At 37.8% G+C, this 16,547-nt stretch overlaps 1 protein-coding gene across 7 annotated transcripts in view; it reads left to right on the plus strand.

The window, feature by feature from the left end:
* Positions 1 to 16,033, plus strand: part of LOC102934476 (serine/threonine-protein phosphatase 4 regulatory subunit 1) — a 40,897-nt gene extending 24,864 nt beyond the window's left edge. For all 7 annotated transcript variants that reach the window (XM_043527572.1, XM_027822233.3, XM_043527571.1 and 4 more), the window contains 9 exons: positions 1,123 to 1,340; positions 2,819 to 2,911; positions 3,654 to 3,839; positions 4,177 to 4,338; positions 4,980 to 5,080; positions 7,349 to 7,469; positions 9,817 to 9,951; positions 10,996 to 11,137; positions 12,720 to 16,033. In XM_043527572.1, coding sequence (XP_043383507.1) covers positions 1,123 to 1,340; positions 2,819 to 2,911; positions 3,654 to 3,839; positions 4,177 to 4,338; positions 4,980 to 5,080; positions 7,349 to 7,469; positions 9,817 to 9,951; positions 10,996 to 11,137; positions 12,720 to 12,874 — 1,313 coding nt within the window. In that variant the 3' untranslated portion in view covers positions 12,875 to 16,033. The remainder of the gene's footprint in view (positions 1 to 1,122; positions 1,341 to 2,818; positions 2,912 to 3,653; positions 3,840 to 4,176; positions 4,339 to 4,979; positions 5,081 to 7,348; positions 7,470 to 9,816; positions 9,952 to 10,995; positions 11,138 to 12,719) is intronic.
* Positions 16,034 to 16,547: the final 514 nt, after the last annotated feature.

Raw genomic sequence — 16,547 nt, forward strand, 5'->3', positions numbered from 1 at the left:
AGTCCTTCCAGTCCCAAGTCTCGCCTAATCCATCCTCCCCAACTTCTTAACTACCAGAGTCTCTGACTTTTTCCCTCTGGTTCATCACCCCCGAAGGTATGAAACCAGCCACCCAGTTATCAGCTCACTTTGGTGCACATATACTCCATACGGGTTGCACAACAGAGATCTGCTTGGGGTAAAAAATTCAAAGGTGAAATAGTAAGGGAGAACAAACATACAAGTTACACAATAAACAAACACAAAATGCAACTTCTGGCATTTACACTTGTATGGTAGATAAAATTCCTTTTCTATTACAAGTTACCTATTGCCTTTAAACAGTTTCCCAGCATACCCCATAACTGCAGGGGGGATCCAGAGTTTCACAGGCAGCCTCCTGTCTAGAGGCTGGCTTTCAGTTTCTGGATGAAGGCCTCAGTTTCAAGCTTCCTTTCTAAAAGTAGTGCTGCCCCCAGGCCCTACTCTCCTCCATGTTAAATTGTTTTAGGATAGTGAAATAGGACATGATCCAGGGTTCCTTGCCAACAGAGATGATCAGAGGTCTGTCCAGAGAATGGAAACAGATACTTATATGCTTCTGCTGGAAACAGTAATACTGCCTCTAAATCTATGCTTACAGCTTATCTGAAAGGTTTTGCTGAAGTTAATTCTAGACCTTTTTTGCAAAGGTAAATAATTCCTCTCATGTTTCTATGCATTTCATTGTGGGTTTTTTTTTGTTTGTTTTTTGTTTTTTAAATCTCTCCGTATAAATAATTGTAGTGTTAATACTCCTTTAAAATGAAGCCCAGAAAGGAAACTAAGGACCTGTATACACTATGCTGGTGAGGGATACTAGAGGGATGTGTTTTGTAGAGCACTCTAATGTGTTGTGCGCTAGCTGCCCTGTGTAGAGCCTGATGGTGTGCTCTAAAAAAGTACCTGGTTCATGTTGTCCCTCTTTACACAGGACTACATTAATGTGAACTAGTTATCTTTCAGAGTGCATCATCAGGGGCTACGCAGGGCAGTTAGAGGGCAGCCTCTTAGTGCTCTTTACAGATCACATCCATCTGGTGCACTTTGCCAAGCTGTGTAGACAAGCCCCAAATGTGCCCCCAATCCCTTTACTTTATACAGCCCAGGTTCAAGTATTGTCCGCTGCGCTCAGAGCTGCTCAGTTTGATTCCATCAATGATTATGAGACCAAACACACAGAGGAGAGCAATGGCAAACTTCAGAATGAATTGTCCACTTTTGAAGCCAGCCATGCCACTATGGAGAAGAACAGTTTGTCCTCTTCATCATTCCAGGACGATGTGAGCAACCAATCCATGACCAGTATACTGAAAAGCAAAGTAAGTATAAACTCATCCTCTGGATGAACGAGTAAGCTTTTAAGGTACGGACAATGTCTACCTCTGTTTGCACAGCACTTAGCACAGCAGTGCCCTGTTCTTGACTGGGGGCCCTAGACACTACTGTAGTATAATTTATTATATCCCACTTATAATGTAAAACAAAATTTAAAGTTTTTCAAGAAGCTTATTTCTATTTAGGTTCAGGTGAGCCAGGAAATAGAAAGCTTTAAGTGGCCTTACAGGATCTTCATAGAAAACAAACCTAGAAAAATCTTTCCTGTTTCTGAAGCAAATATAAGTCATTTGTCCCCAGACAAGGGACTAAATCAACCAGTGACAACACACATTCTTCCTGATTGCCATTTTACAATATTCTTAATGTGTATGTAGGCTAATAGGAAAACTTTTTCACAGTGCTTGTAATTTTGTCTTTATGATAGAGCTAATCATAGGAAGATACTAAAACCCTGCTTGTCCCCTAAAATAACACATTCAATGCTACCACATGTTTTGTAAGTACAACTTGATGTTCGCCTTTAATTCCTCCACAATACAGGAGTAAATATTTTAATCACCAGCTTTTTATTAGGAATTCAGAAGGGGGTGTACTTCACAAATTGACACATTTATCTTGGATTGGAGTTCACCAGAACAGTTTCTTCACTGGTCTGTGGGAAAATAAAAGCAATATCTTTAGGGGAAATACAGGAGAAATAGAGTTTCCGGGACTGTACTCCAAAATGAATAAAACTTTTATCAGTGTGTTATTTTTTCTGAAGCAAATATATTGAGCTGCTTTGTCAACATCTGCTACATTTGCAGAGAGAGTAGAACCTTTAGAGAATAAATAAGAAACTACCTTCCAGTATCTGAAGGATGTTGGGTTCATTACAATTAAAATTAATAATTTATATACCTTTTAAAGTATTGAAAATATTAGTTGCTCAATCTGAACATGGTTCTGAATTCAGAGTGTGAGCATGAAGGCAGAGGAGTTATTTCAACATTGACCTTTTTACTGAAATCAAAATATTCTGGCTAGTGTCCCGTGGACATTTTAACAATCATAAAATTTGGTTAAAGAAAGTCCTTTGGGGTAATATTTGTTTCGTTGCCATAGTGGGTCAATAACTAGATGTGCAGTATCTGTTAATCATAGTGATTGTTCTTGATCTGACTTGCTATTCGTGAAGCTGAAAACTGATCCTTTCTTGATTAAGACATTGCATAGAATTCATTTTGTTGTGGTTGATTCTTATACGGCCAAATTCTGCTTGCATTACTCACATAAGTAATCATCTTGACTTGGCTACTTACATGAGTGGTGTGAGCATGATTTGGCCCTCAAAGACCCGCTCTGTGTCTGAGTTGTGTTGCTCTTCAGTGTAATGCTTTGAGATATACTAAACAGTAGTTCTATAATGAAAGAAAGAAAAACTAACTATTTTAATCATAAATACTACATCCTTTTACAGGAGTCAGAGGAACAACACAATGGGACCACTGAATTTTTAAAGAAAGAACAACATCATATTCCACCCATTGAAGATGAGAAATCGAAATTACAGGTGATTTAAAATATTAATTCATGAGGCTTTACCCTCAACTCTGTGGCGTTTACAAATTATCACATTACAGACAAAGAAACACCTGTCCAATCAATTCCAAAATTTCAGAAAATGTTCTAGGCATTAATGAGTAGAACTCTATTGATTTTGATAAAATAATTAATGGAAATCCAGGCTTTTCCTTTTCCAGTCAGGTCCACAGAGTGCATATTTGGTGCTGCAGAGGGATCTCTCTCTGGTGTCCCCAGCTGCTGCCTACATATCACAGGCAGCAGCTTAATATGCTGCTCTCACTGTGTGTACAGATTGATCTACAAGCTACAATTTTGTTTTTAAATTGCCAGAGAAGTTTATATAAACAGAACTGCATTGGAAGATCTAGCTGTTAGATCTAGCTGCATAAAATAACTTGATGCAGCACCCAAAATGATGATGATCAGTAATAAAAATAGACCTTTGCTGTCTTCCTGATTTGATACATAGACTGTTGCCTACTGCTTTGTCTAAACCGGATGACAAGCCACCCATGGTAGTGACTCGTGCTGTAGTTTGTTGCGCTAGCCTGATGTAGGGTGTGGAGTGTTCAGTCATTTGTTATTCTGTCCTGGCATGTGCCCCTTGTGCACCTGCCACCTAGTTAGAGGCAAGAGAGAATGCTGTGCTAGAGCAGCTGTCTTTCCGTACCGATATCTTCCTCTTTTTTAATTTATTAATGTTAATAATTTACTATCTTTATCTGTAGGATATCATACCTCAACCTTTATTAGACCAGTACTTGTCAATGACTGACCCCGCTCGAGCCCAGACTGTTGACACTGAAATAGCAAAACACTGTGCATATAGTCTCCCAGGGGTGGCCTTAACTCTGGGCCGGCAAAACTGGCATTGTTTGAAAGATACGTACGAGACCTTGGCAGCAGATGTACAGGTAAAACTGCATTTTCAAATAAGCATTCAGAATTCTAAGCAAATTATACAAATTAGAAATATAAGCAAACTATGCTGTAGTTTACAAGAAATAATATCTAAAATTGACAGTGAATAAAATGTTATGATAAATCTGGAATGTTGTGCTGGATGCACTTTTTTTTTTATTTAAGAAAGGAGACTTTATAAATGACACACATGCTACGCAGCACCTGGTTTTCGTGTAACGAATTATGCTTTTTCTGCCCGTACCCTTCAAAATATAAGTGTACTTCTATTTAAGAGTTGCTCAAGAATATAGTGTTTAATCTAGATTGGTTTTTCTTAACTATGGACAGTGGAAGGTCCGTCGGACGCTAGCTTTTTCCATACACGAGCTGGCTGTTATTTTAGGGGATCAACTAACAGCAGCTGATCTGGTGCCGATCTTCAATGGATTCTTAAAAGATCTGGATGAAGTGCGCATTGGAGTTCTTAAACATCTCTATGACTTCCTTAAGGTAGGAGATTATATAGCAGTTTAAATTTCTGCTTTAATTTTATTAGGCACGTGCAAACCTCCATTTTTTTCATGCAGCAATTGCCTCAGAAGCTTTTTGTGGATTCAGATGTATAACGTAATTGTTTTTTGGGTTTGGGATTCTTTGCAGAGAAGTTAAGTTTTTAATTTAATTTAATTTTAATTAAAGATCTTCCACTTTCCCCTCTGACTTTGTTTGCTTGCTTTTGTAAACTGTTGTAGTGGAATTGGTGTTCAGAGCAATCTAAGTGGCCTACGATTAATTGAGGAATGAAAAAAGGGTATCAGGTCATCAAGTCCATCCTCAGGGTCCATTGCAAGAAGTGCCGAAGTAGCCCGTGGCATACGTAGCTACCCCAACTGGGTGTGCATTACTTTCAGAATCTGGGCTTTAGTTTTCTGGAGGAAAAAGCAGATTCCCTGTGAACTGTAATCTGATTTTAAGAGTTCTTTCTATCAGGAAAATACAAATAAACAGGAGTGACAGGAGAGTAAAGAATAGAAGAATAACCCTGAAAGAAGTGAAAAGTGTTTTTTAAAGCTTCAAACTGTAGTTTCAAACTGCTGGATTCATCAGTTGTATTTACTAATCAGTTGTTTGTGGAACAACATTTCCTGTAGTTGCTTCATGCAGACAAAAGGCGCGAATACCTTTACCAGCTTCAAGAATTTGTCGTGACTGATAACAGCAGGAATTGGAGGTTTCGTTACGAGCTGGCAGAGTAAGTAAAACTTGTTAATGTGTGGTTCCATTACCTTTCATGGTAATGTTCAGAATTGTAACACACCCTGAATGTGAGCAAATGGCAGTAGCTTTCCATTTAAGGGGATATGGAGACTATTTTTAGGTTAAAATTTGAACTACATTAAGGCCAGAAAATCTTGTACAGTAGCAACAATTTAGGTTACACCATATTGTCCCACCAGTGAGCCTTAGCCCAACCTTTAGGGATCATCTGTTAGACAGAGGATAGAGCAGTATCCATTATCATTCACCTCTGCTGAGGCAGCCAGCCAAAGGTGCCAGTTATAGTGATGGATTTGTGATGTGGACTCTGTCCATTAGGAACTGTACCACCAACTTATTTCACATAGGTCCCTATCTCGCTGAACCATGCTCTGACAGCATTTCTCATTGATGGCAAATAGTAGGGTTACTCACTACTTCTATGTAGTTAAATATGAGTGGGGAGGTAATTTTACACCTGTATGTAGCATTGGTAGACATTTTAGAGTATTGCTTAAAGTCTAGTGTCCACAATTTAAAAAGAATGCTGAAAATTAGAGTGGGTGCAGAAAAGAGCCACAAAAGTGACTCAAGGGCTGACGAAAATGCATTTACAGTGAGAGACTTAGGGTTCAATCTGTTTAAATTATTAAAAAGAAGATTGAGAGGTGACTTGTCCCCAGAGTAAAAGTATCTTCACAAAGAGAAAATACCAGGTAATAAAGGACCGTTTGATCAAGTGAGAAGGACATAGCAAGAACAGGTGCCTAGATGCTGAAGCTAAACAAATTCAAATTAGAAATAAGACACACATTTTTAACAGTGAGGGTGATTAACCATTGCAGCAAGCAACCAAGGCAAATGGTGGATTCTTCCTCTTTTGATGCCTTTGAGTCAAGGCTAGATGCCCTTCTGGAAGATATTATTTATTAATCATGTTTTCTATGGTAGGGCCAGCCAAGAATGGTCCTTTTTGCAATAGACCTATATAGAGCAGCAGGCGGAGTCAAATGCAGGTTATTGGGCTTGAGACAGAAGTAACTGAGTGAAACTTAATGGCCTATTGTGTATAGGAAGTCAGACTAGATTGTCAAAGGTTCCCTTACAGTCTTAAAATCTATAAAACTCTGGCAGATTATATTAATGCTCATTCAGTTGTATATCTGATCCTATTCAGTTGTGGTGCTTATGTATAAATCAACAAAATGTGTATGACATTGGTTTTTCCATTGTACAATTAGTTGACTCATTTTGGTGTTTTCACCCAAGTGGGAGTAGAATGGGGATGGACTAGTGACTGGTAATGGTTCTAGTAATGGTGGCCTGTTTCAGTATGATTTAGGATCTAAATGGCTAGCCTGTAGACATACGCATTCCTGGATTGATGTTTCAGGCTACTTAAACTCTTTTCATAAAGCATTTTAATGCATACAATTAAAATACTTTTCTTCACAGTAATCTTAATTCAGTATGCTTTATTTGGTCTGTTGAGGTTTTAACCCCCATACTGGACTGCTGGTGTAATGTTATCCTTGTATTATAAACCCAGTGAAGAAAACTGCAGTGAATGTTGTGTAAGTTCCCTGACATCTAGTGGGAGAACTTTGTAACGTCGGTATGATTTTTTTTTTGCTGTGATTGGCAGAATTTCACCAGCTGCTTGTTGTTGTTATGGCTGTGATATGTTATGTTCAGTTTCCTACAGATGATGCAACTTAAGTAGGCGATCTTTACGTATTCACTGCAGTAATTTAAATATTTCTCATCTTAACTTCCTAAGAGTATGTGTGATTATGTTCTGCAGTTGAGAAGAAATTTCCCATCATAGCATAAAAATTTCAAAATTCCTCAACATTTTCATCTAAGAATAATAAATTTTAAAGTATTAGTGAAGAAGGGATGAGGGGGAAAGTAAGATAAGGAATTTGAGAATCCCTAAGTAACTTACTTTGCAGTTTCTGATAATTCCCTTATACACCTGCAGTTTATGTGAAATCTCATCACTGAAGCTGCATTTTTATACATTTAACTTTATTGAAATGTAGTAGTTCTGAAACGTGCACTTCATGTATAAATTTTAGTCTGGTTGGGAGACTAAACAGAAGAACAAAATCCCCAAGCTTTGCATAATAAAAAATGATTGTTCTCCCAGATTTTCAACAACTTTGTTCATGAAACCAAAATGATTTTCCTCCATCTTCAGCAGGAAGGCCATAAAGAAAAAGAGAGGAATGTTTTGACTCAATGATCCCTTGTGTTTCAGACAGCTGATCCTGATATTAGAACTCTACAACCCCAATGATGTGTATGACTACTTAAGGCACATTGCGTTAACTCTCTGCTCCGATAAAGTATCAGAAGTCAGGTGGATCTCCTTCAAACTGGTAAAGGATTTTACTTTTTCTTGCAAAAAAGATTTATGAAAAATGTATTTAATAGCAACACATTGACTTGAAAAGTTTATTGAAATTATATGGTAACAACAGATATTAGGAACACAAATATGTTTCAACTAGACCTGGTCAAAAAATGAAGAGACAATTTTTCATGAAGTATTGTGAAGTAGTTTCTGTGCTCCAAATGGTGTTTTTTTGTTTGTTTGTTTTGTTTTTTTAATTTCAGTTGTCAAGAAATGACTGCAGGGAGGAAAAAGAGACGTTGAAAGGAAGAAAAAAAATCCCCAAAACGATAAATGAAAAATTTCAAAAAAATCTGTTTTTGAAAAAAAAAATTGAAATATTTTTTTAAAATTTACAAATTTTGAAAAAAGTAGTTTTTTCATTTAAAAAAAAATCTTGTTTCAAAAAAAAAAATTGGACCAGCTTTAGTTTCAACATCTTCCATGTATGCTCAATTTTTTTCTTGGCACAATAGAATTATACATGCACTTTTGCAGAGACAAAAGTGGTGTGGAGAAAGTAAATAAGGAAGTGTTATTTACTCCTTCTCATAACACAAGAATTAGGGGGTCACCAAATGAAATTAATATGCAGCAGGTTTAAAACAAACTAAAGGAAGTATTTCTTCACACAACGCACAGTCAACCTGTGGAACTTTTTGCCAGAGGATGTTGTGAGGGCCAAAACTATAACAGGGTTCAAAAAAGAACTAGATAAATTCATGGAGGATAGGTCCATCAATGGCTATTAGCCAGGATGGACAGGGATGGTGTCCCTAGCCTCTGTTTTCCAGAAGGTGGGAATGAGCGACAGGGAATGGATCACTTGATGATTACCTGTTCTGTTCATTCCCTCTGGGGCACCTGGCATTGGCCACTGTCAGAGTACAGGATACTGGGCTAGATGGACCTTTGGTCTGACCAAGTATGGCCATTCTTATGACAAAAGGTGAAGTCCTGGCCCCACCTGAAGTCAGTAACAAAACTCCAATTGACTTCAATGAGGTTGGGATTTCATGCAAACTTTTTCAGGTGCATTTTTGCAAAGGCAAAAATCAGAGGCTCCCGAGCAACATGGCTTAAAAAATTCTTGCTCACAGTCTGTTACATTAGAACTCTGTTTGTTTGTGTTTTTTAAATTGTGGCTCAATAAAAGTTTACAGAATGGGCTGGGCATTGGGTATATTGAGTAAATACTAATTTTACAAATCTGTAAGCCTGCTAAATACATGGTTAACCAACAGAACTTTTTTTTTTAAAGACATATTTCAAGATAAAGGGGGAATTTTAATGTATGTACGCAGGTCTGCATGGACTTTTATTTTTAAACTTACTGATAAGACTGTATAAAAGAGATTAAGGAAAACCTAGTTCTTTTTTTTAAGTCAGCCTAACTCGTATGTACAGAATGACGGGAATACACAATGAAATCCTGACTACTTACTATAATCTGATGTGCTGTAGCCCTGATAGTATGTAATGTTGCACATCGTGTGGTGGTGAAGTATTAAACTGCACTTGGAAGATGTGCCTGCTTTGAGAGGAAAGCTGAACTCTGAATTTCCCTCTTTTCTTCCTTTCTGTCATAGTGTTAATGGTAATTTTCTTTGTGAATGATCCACATATGAGTAACTGCTGTTTTCTTTGTCTTCCTCAAAACTAAGATTGTCATACGTAATCGTAACTATTCAGGAGATAGCAGCACCATTCTCTTGAATTTATTTCTAATGACTTATTTGAACCCATTTTGTGTCAGATCTTTTCTGTTAAATATATATGCCTTCAGTAGAGAAGGACATGCTAGTAATCTGATACATGAAAAAGTAGACAAATGATCTTACTGTTCACTGTTCTTTCCTGTAAGTTGGTTTTATGCTAGAATATAGTTTTGTTTAACAGTATTTAGTAAGTAGAGAACTTGTCTACATGCTGGCACCACAGACGACATCACAGGATCTGCTCTTTGCTGCTTTGGTCCTCCACGGAAAGGTGGTGGTGGTGGTATTATTTAGTATTTATTATTAGCAAGGATATCGCTGAGAACACCACAAAGTGGTAGTGTAACATTTCTTTTAAAACCAGTGTTTGAGTGAGACCATAGCAAAGTAGACAATTGGGTCAGTAAAGAAGCTTAAAAATGGCCTCTTCTCTCAACCTTTGCATTTCAGAGCTGTGCTAAGTAAAGCTTTTGTCAAAACAAACAACACTATAGTTTAATGATACCTATAGTTCTGCAGAGGTTTTGGCATTCTTAAGTAGTAGTCTTCAAGTAAAGTGATGCCACTTAAATGCTAGTATTCACAGTCTAAATCTGCCCTCTGATCTTTTCACAGGTTGTGGCAATACTACTGAAGTTCTATGCAAATAATGCAAGTGCGTTGGGATTAAATTTCATTAATGAGCTTGTAGCAAGGTTCCGTCATTGTTCCAAGTGGATTGGAAGACAAGCTTTTGCCTTCATTTGTCAGGTTAGATTGCCTTTTTACATGTATGGGTGTATCTACAAATTGAGAGGATTCATAATGCTGGCAGGAATGGCTTTCAGAATTGGTAAAGGAATACAGAGCCATTCACCTCCAGAGTATTTAAGAACTATTCCAAATCACTAATGAGTGAAAGTCGTCATCTTCTCAGGGTGGTTCAGTGGCTTGTGTGAACTGACATGTCCAAATCACAAAAGCAAACCTCAGAAGTAGCACCCTCCCTTGTCAGGAGTCTTGGCAACAAAGCAAAATATAGATGAGACTGAAAACAAGCTGTGTTTTGTGAAATCCACCTAGACTACTGGCAGGATCGTGCTTAGACAGGGACTATACAGTTCACGTGTGCTCTTTGAATTAGTGGTGGTTGCCCGGTGCCCAGAGTTGGTGGAGAGCAGGTATGTCTCTAAAGTGACTAAACTTGTTTGCTACCGAGAGGAGGAGGAGGGGAAGTGGCCATTGACTGCCCTACTCTTCAGTTTGGTGGTCAATACTAGTCCGTGAAAAGGCCATACATCATTTTCTTTTAGCCAGGGAAATGATTCATACTAGTAGTTAGTTGTAAGGCAGTGGGAAGAGGAGAGGCAAAGCCAAGGTGTTAATGATTCCCAGAATAAAAATTGTAAGTAAGTCCACTGCCTTCGTTGGGCCAACTTTAAATGAATCCTGACATCCTAAATTCATATCTACACAGGGTAGAAGGACCAAATGATACTTATCCTTGAGTGAATCAATCAGATACTTTGCTTGTTGTGTCCTTCCAAAAACTTCCAGGGGAAGGAAGGGCCATTAAAAGAAAAAATATATTCAAGTAACCTCCCCTTGTGAATGTAAATTTAGGCTGCGTGTGTGGAACAATATACATTTGAGAGTTAGGAATACATCTGAAATAGACAGCCAGATAACTAACATTTTTTAAATACAAGCTAAACTTGAGGCAAGTTGGAAAGGAATCGGAGATAATTTTTTTTGTTAAAGATACACTGATTGCTTTATCTTGCTTTATCTTCTGTTCTGCTCTTACCTCCACAGGCCGTAGTAGAAGAAGAGTGTATGCCTGTTGACCATTTTGTCGAACACTTACTTCCCAGTCTTTTAAGTCTTGCTTCTGATCCTGTGCCAAACGTAAGGGTTCTGTTAGCCAAGGCTTTAAGGCAAACGCTGTTGGAGAAAGGTATGCTAAACTAATTCCTTTGATGTAAGAACTAATTTCTCATTAATTCAGTCATTTCTGTAACACCGCAGCTTTTCACAAATTGGCTTGCTCAGCTGATAAAAAGAATGTTCAGATTTACGATATAACGATATAACAAAGGCAGAAACTAGTACACTATAATTTTGGGATCCTACATTTAAATTCAGCCTGTGCAGTGCTTGATATCAGTTAGTTTGCAAAAAGAACGCAGGCTTCTTTTTCCTTTCAAAAAGTTTTTTTTTTCTGCTAGCATTAAAAGGCTACTGTATATCCTCTGTGGTTTGTCACCCTTTTGTGATTTTGACATAATACAACAGATGTGATATTCTATTCAATGGAAGGCAGTTGAATGCCTATTTATAGTGGGAAAGTCACATAGCATGTTATATAAATTATTTAAGGCAGGAGTTCTCAAACTTCATTGCACCGCGACTCCCTTTTGACAACAAAAATTACTATATGACTGCAGGACAGGGGACCAAAGCCTGAGCCCACCTGAGTCCCACTGCCCCAGGGGGCAGGACAGAGCCAAAGCCCTGAGCCCCACCACCCCAGGTGGGAAAGGGGTTAAAGCCGAAGCCCAAAGGCTTCAGCCCCAGCCAGGGGCCCTGTAACCTGAGCCCAACCGTCCAGGGCTATATCCCTTGGGCTTCGGCCCTGGGCAGTGGGGTTTGGGCTTTGGCCCTGAGCCCCTGCAAGTCTAAGCGAGCCCTGGCGGCACCATTAAAATGTGGTTGTGACCCACAGTTTGAGAAGCACTGACTGAAGGCTAAGAAGAGACATCAGTAAATTATAGGTCCAAAGAGGAGATGCTTTTGAGAAATTCAGAGGATCAAAATAAATGAAAGGAATTGTAATCGGATGTTTAAAAGGTTCTGCACAAACTCCGTTTGCTATATTCATCAGCTATTTCTCAATTCTAGAGAATGAATAGTATAACAGCCTTGTTTGCAAATATGGTCACTCATCCACTCATATGCATATTCCTGTATTTTGTTTTTCAAAACATCCAGGCCACCTCTGATATATGCCTTTTTATAAAGGGAGTCACCCTTCTCCATTCCTCACCAGAATCAGTTATGTCAATGGGAGTATTTTGATAGTACTAAAAAAAAAAAAAACATGGCAGCCTGCCAATTTTCCTTTCTTGCTGGTACGTTTCCACTTGGGGGCCAGCAAAAGCAGAGAACCACTTATAGAAATATTGAGTATTCAGCATAGAGCTCTCCCTTTGCCAAGTCCTAAGCGAAAGAAATTAAGAAAAAAACACAGCCTTCTTTCTCAACTTCCGTGGACTTGCTTTAGCTTCCCCAGGGAGGCTAGCCTCGAAGTTAGACATACTTCTCTGGATGAGGGAAGACCCTAACACTAATCCCACCATGTCCGTTGTGTGATCTGCAACTTTAAATTTAAAAAAAAAAAAAAAAGCAAAGCTTCATTCTCTCTCTTCTGGCAAAGGGTAAGAATAATTTTGTGATGTGCCTGAAGTGTACAGTACAGCACAACTCTGAATAAAACTGTTTTTCCCCCCCCTCGCCTTTTTTCCCCCTTCTTGTTCTAGCTTATTTTAAAAGTGTTGGCAACCCTCATCTAGAAGCTGTGGAAGAGACTGTTCTAGCTTTACAGTCGGACAGAGACCAAGATGTGTCTTTTTTTGCCACTGTAAAACCAAAACTGAACAATATGGACATGACTTCCCTTGAAAAACAAAACTAAACTGTTCATCTACTACAAACCCTGAACATCAAAATGGTGACACACTTCATGTTCTTGGAGGAACATGGAACCAAGCAATTTATTGCCTCCCTGGTCTGAGAGAAAAGGGCTTGTTGAAAATGCCATTATCTTCATTCAGTGACCACTTTTATATCTACAGCTGTGCATCAGATGGGATGACTACATTCAAACGTTTGTTCTTTTCCTTGTAAACATGGATTGTAACTCATCTCTACAAAAGGTCCAGTGTTGTAAATATCCTCTTACGAAGTTGCACACATACAGCATTTCAGTATCATCCGTTACAGTAATATATTTTTAAATACTGTATTTTAAAAAAATCCAGTAATAAAGCAGTTTGCTAGAAACCCCTCTAAGCTTGTAAGTTTAAAAACCTGAAGTTAGTAAGCTTGTGTGTAGATGCTTTCCCCCATTTTATTGTGGTTTTTATATTTTTTGTTTATAGTACTGCATTTTATTATTTACCTGAAAAAAATGTATATATGTGAATAGCTCCTGAAACTTGGCAAAAGAATTCAAAAAATTTGAATCCCACACCAGTGAGACTCATATAAGCCATTTTACATTATACAACACAGGTGGCTTGTTGGAACTAAAGCATGGCTTACTTCTACTTTTAACGTACATGTGATGTTTTTTAAAATCAGGGCTTGACTTTCTCTGTATATTGGGGCAGTTTTTATTACTTTGTCTTTTGTAAACTGTATTATTATTATTTAACATTTTTTCTCACTTCCTGCTGTTAATCCTTGGTCTCCTTTTCTCACTGCTAGTACTGATGGGTGTGTAATATACCTGGACTGTTAACTTCCCAAACTGGAAATTGCTAATTCTGCCCTAGCAAAGTTCATTTCATTCAAGGAACTCAAAGGTCACAGATTAGAGGTTACTTCTTATTGCAGAGACTTCATGTATAAATGCTCTGCAAAGTGTGTAAGTAGGGATGCATGTGTATGGGAGTGCATCACATACGTACACACACACACCTGTGACTTGAAAAACACTGTATCTAGTTCAGCATTCAGATCCCTGGGAATCTGTCTCTCTGTACTGTAATGACAGAGAAAAATTCTTATGTTGTGGTCTCTGTATGTTTCCATATAGTGCAGATTTCCAGAGTACAAAAGTTGACCTATTTTACTTTACAAATTCGGTTTGTAGTCTTGTAGCTGTTGTCATGATTCTTTGGATTGGATGTAAACAAAAAATGAAATGTGAAAAACCAAGATTACATTAACTTGACAGTATATTGGATTCTTCTCATATCTAAACAGGAACTTCGGTAGAAAAAAGTAGGATGAAATCCTCTTCACTAAACCTGGCAGTTTTGCAAAATAGTCACTTAAGCTAAAGAACTGATTCTCTTTGTTGGGCCCTGCTTATTTCAGCTCTGCCTTCCCGTGTACAAAGACTTGAACTAACATAGGACCTGATCCAAAACCTATTGAAGACCATGGGCTTTGACTCAGAACAGCAGCCTTGCAGTATATATACTGCATTATGGGGAAATGGATCTCATTTAATGACAAGTAAATTACTGTGTCCAGCATTTGCTTAATGTGTGAACAGACCAGTAAAAGAATAGTTCCTTCCACGTTATTTCATTGTTATAACATGAATTACTTATATCGTCTGGGAGTTAAAAATACTCCTCTCTTAAAACTGGATTGTCAGCCTCATAGCAAGTAGCTTTCCCAGCCTGATATGTGTATGTTTTTTGAGTGTTTAATTTTGTATAAATATTTACCAAACTAGTTTTGCGTTATAATGTATAGTATTTGTAATAAATCGTTTGCTTGCAAGACCATAAGATGCTTTTAGAAACTATAGGCGGAAATATATTGTTGCTATTTCAGAAAACAGTTTAAAATCTGTAAATTCCACAATTTCCACCCTTAATTTTTTTATATAATTTAAAACAAATGCCTCTTCAATGCAAACCAATTTTTTATGACTGCAATTTCTCAGCAAAAAAAATGCAAGTTAGTTTTTTTGTAGTTTTAATATCTTTTTCTAATGCTAACATTATACTAATATTTTTTAAACAGTTCAAATTTTCTAAGATTGTTCTGACCAGGTTTTATTTTTGTTGACTATTAACAGGTCGTTAAATTTCTCAGCACTGATCATAAAGTTTTTAAGTGTACATAGATATGTTTTAAACGTACTGTATATAAACTGGTTACTTTGAACATTAATACAACCCAGCTTTCTGTTTCCATAATCGTCTTAAAAAGTTACCTTGTCCTGCAATAACTTACGGGAAAATACAAACTTCTGTGTGTTTATGGAAAGTTGGGATAGTTTTTCATGATGGTATTCTTAGAATCACTTGTAAACCACCAACTAAGGTCACTAAACGCCATAACAAAAATTTGTGTTAAATCTTTTTTTGGCACCTTTCTAACTCCAGAAATTCACGTCCATTTTAAATGATGTGATTTTTGGGTTGTGTTTTTTTTGTTTTGTTTTGTTTTTTTTAGTAGAGCTTTTAAAAATTCATTAAAACTCGATAGTTGCATGCACTAGAGGGGACAACAGATCTTCCTTTAACTTCAGACAACATGCAGTTCTATTAAACTGGCTCACTTTTTCCAAGGTGTGCATTTTGTTTTCATTTTATACTGGAAATATGACTTCAGCATGACTAAAGACTGCACTTTACCACTCACACTAGACAGATGGTTGCAATGAAGATTAAAGCTGTGTATTCTCTGGGCTGTTTAAATTATGCAAAAACTGTATTTTTAAAAGCCAAATGGAGCAAAGTGAGGTAGTCAGTCCACTTTTGCAAAAGCAGCAAGAATATCACTCTAAAACACTTTTGGCTAAGGGATATGAGAATAACATTAGTGGTGCAATATTGCTTGGATGCTGTAGAAAATTATCAGGCACTTGTAATCCAAAGCATGTTAGTCATGTTGCTTAGAATTCAGACTCACTGTATCCACTATATATGATACACTCTTGGCAACTAACAGGATTCTGCCCTAGTGGCAGCTGTCATCTATAAACGGTGTTGTTTAGAGCCCAAATAAGTGGAGACACTCTGGAAGTGCCACTGATTTGCCAGAATATAGAAGCTATGTAACTTCCTATTGTATTTATCTCAATAAATCTCATGACTGTTTTATGAAATGTCTGTGGTAATTGACTCCTGTCATAAGTAGCGTATACAATTTGTTTTCTTCACCTGCTTAAAATACAAGTTCAGTACTTGGGGTTATAAAGTGGTAATTACGTGGTTAAAAATAAACCACGAACAGCTATAGACTAACAAGGAAAACAGGAATATAAAATAACCTAGTGCATGCGTGCAACATGGCAAAGTTAATGTTGCTGTAGGAGCCTTAATAATGGAATTTCCTCACTTTTCTGTGCTTGGTTTCTTAATGTTGCATCAGTGCTAAGTTTTCCATATAAGAGACTAGGGGCCTGGGGGAGTGGGGAAGGAAAAAGGATGTCACAGGGTCCATTCACTGCTAGGGGCACCTCCTCCTGGCCCATCTGGGGTTTAGCTCCTTCCAGGTGCTGCCCCCTCCTCCGGTGGTCCCTCGGCCCAGCTTCTTCTATCATCCTTCAGCCCCTCTTGCTCCAGGAACTGCAGCTGCCTCTCTGCGACTTGGCCTTCTGGCCAGGTCACTGTGTGTGT

The sequence above is a fragment of the Chelonia mydas genome, chromosome 13 (assembly GCF_015237465.2).
Source record: "Chelonia mydas isolate rCheMyd1 chromosome 13, rCheMyd1.pri.v2, whole genome shotgun sequence".
In the NCBI taxonomy this organism is placed as follows: Eukaryota; Metazoa; Chordata; order Testudines; family Cheloniidae; genus Chelonia; species Chelonia mydas.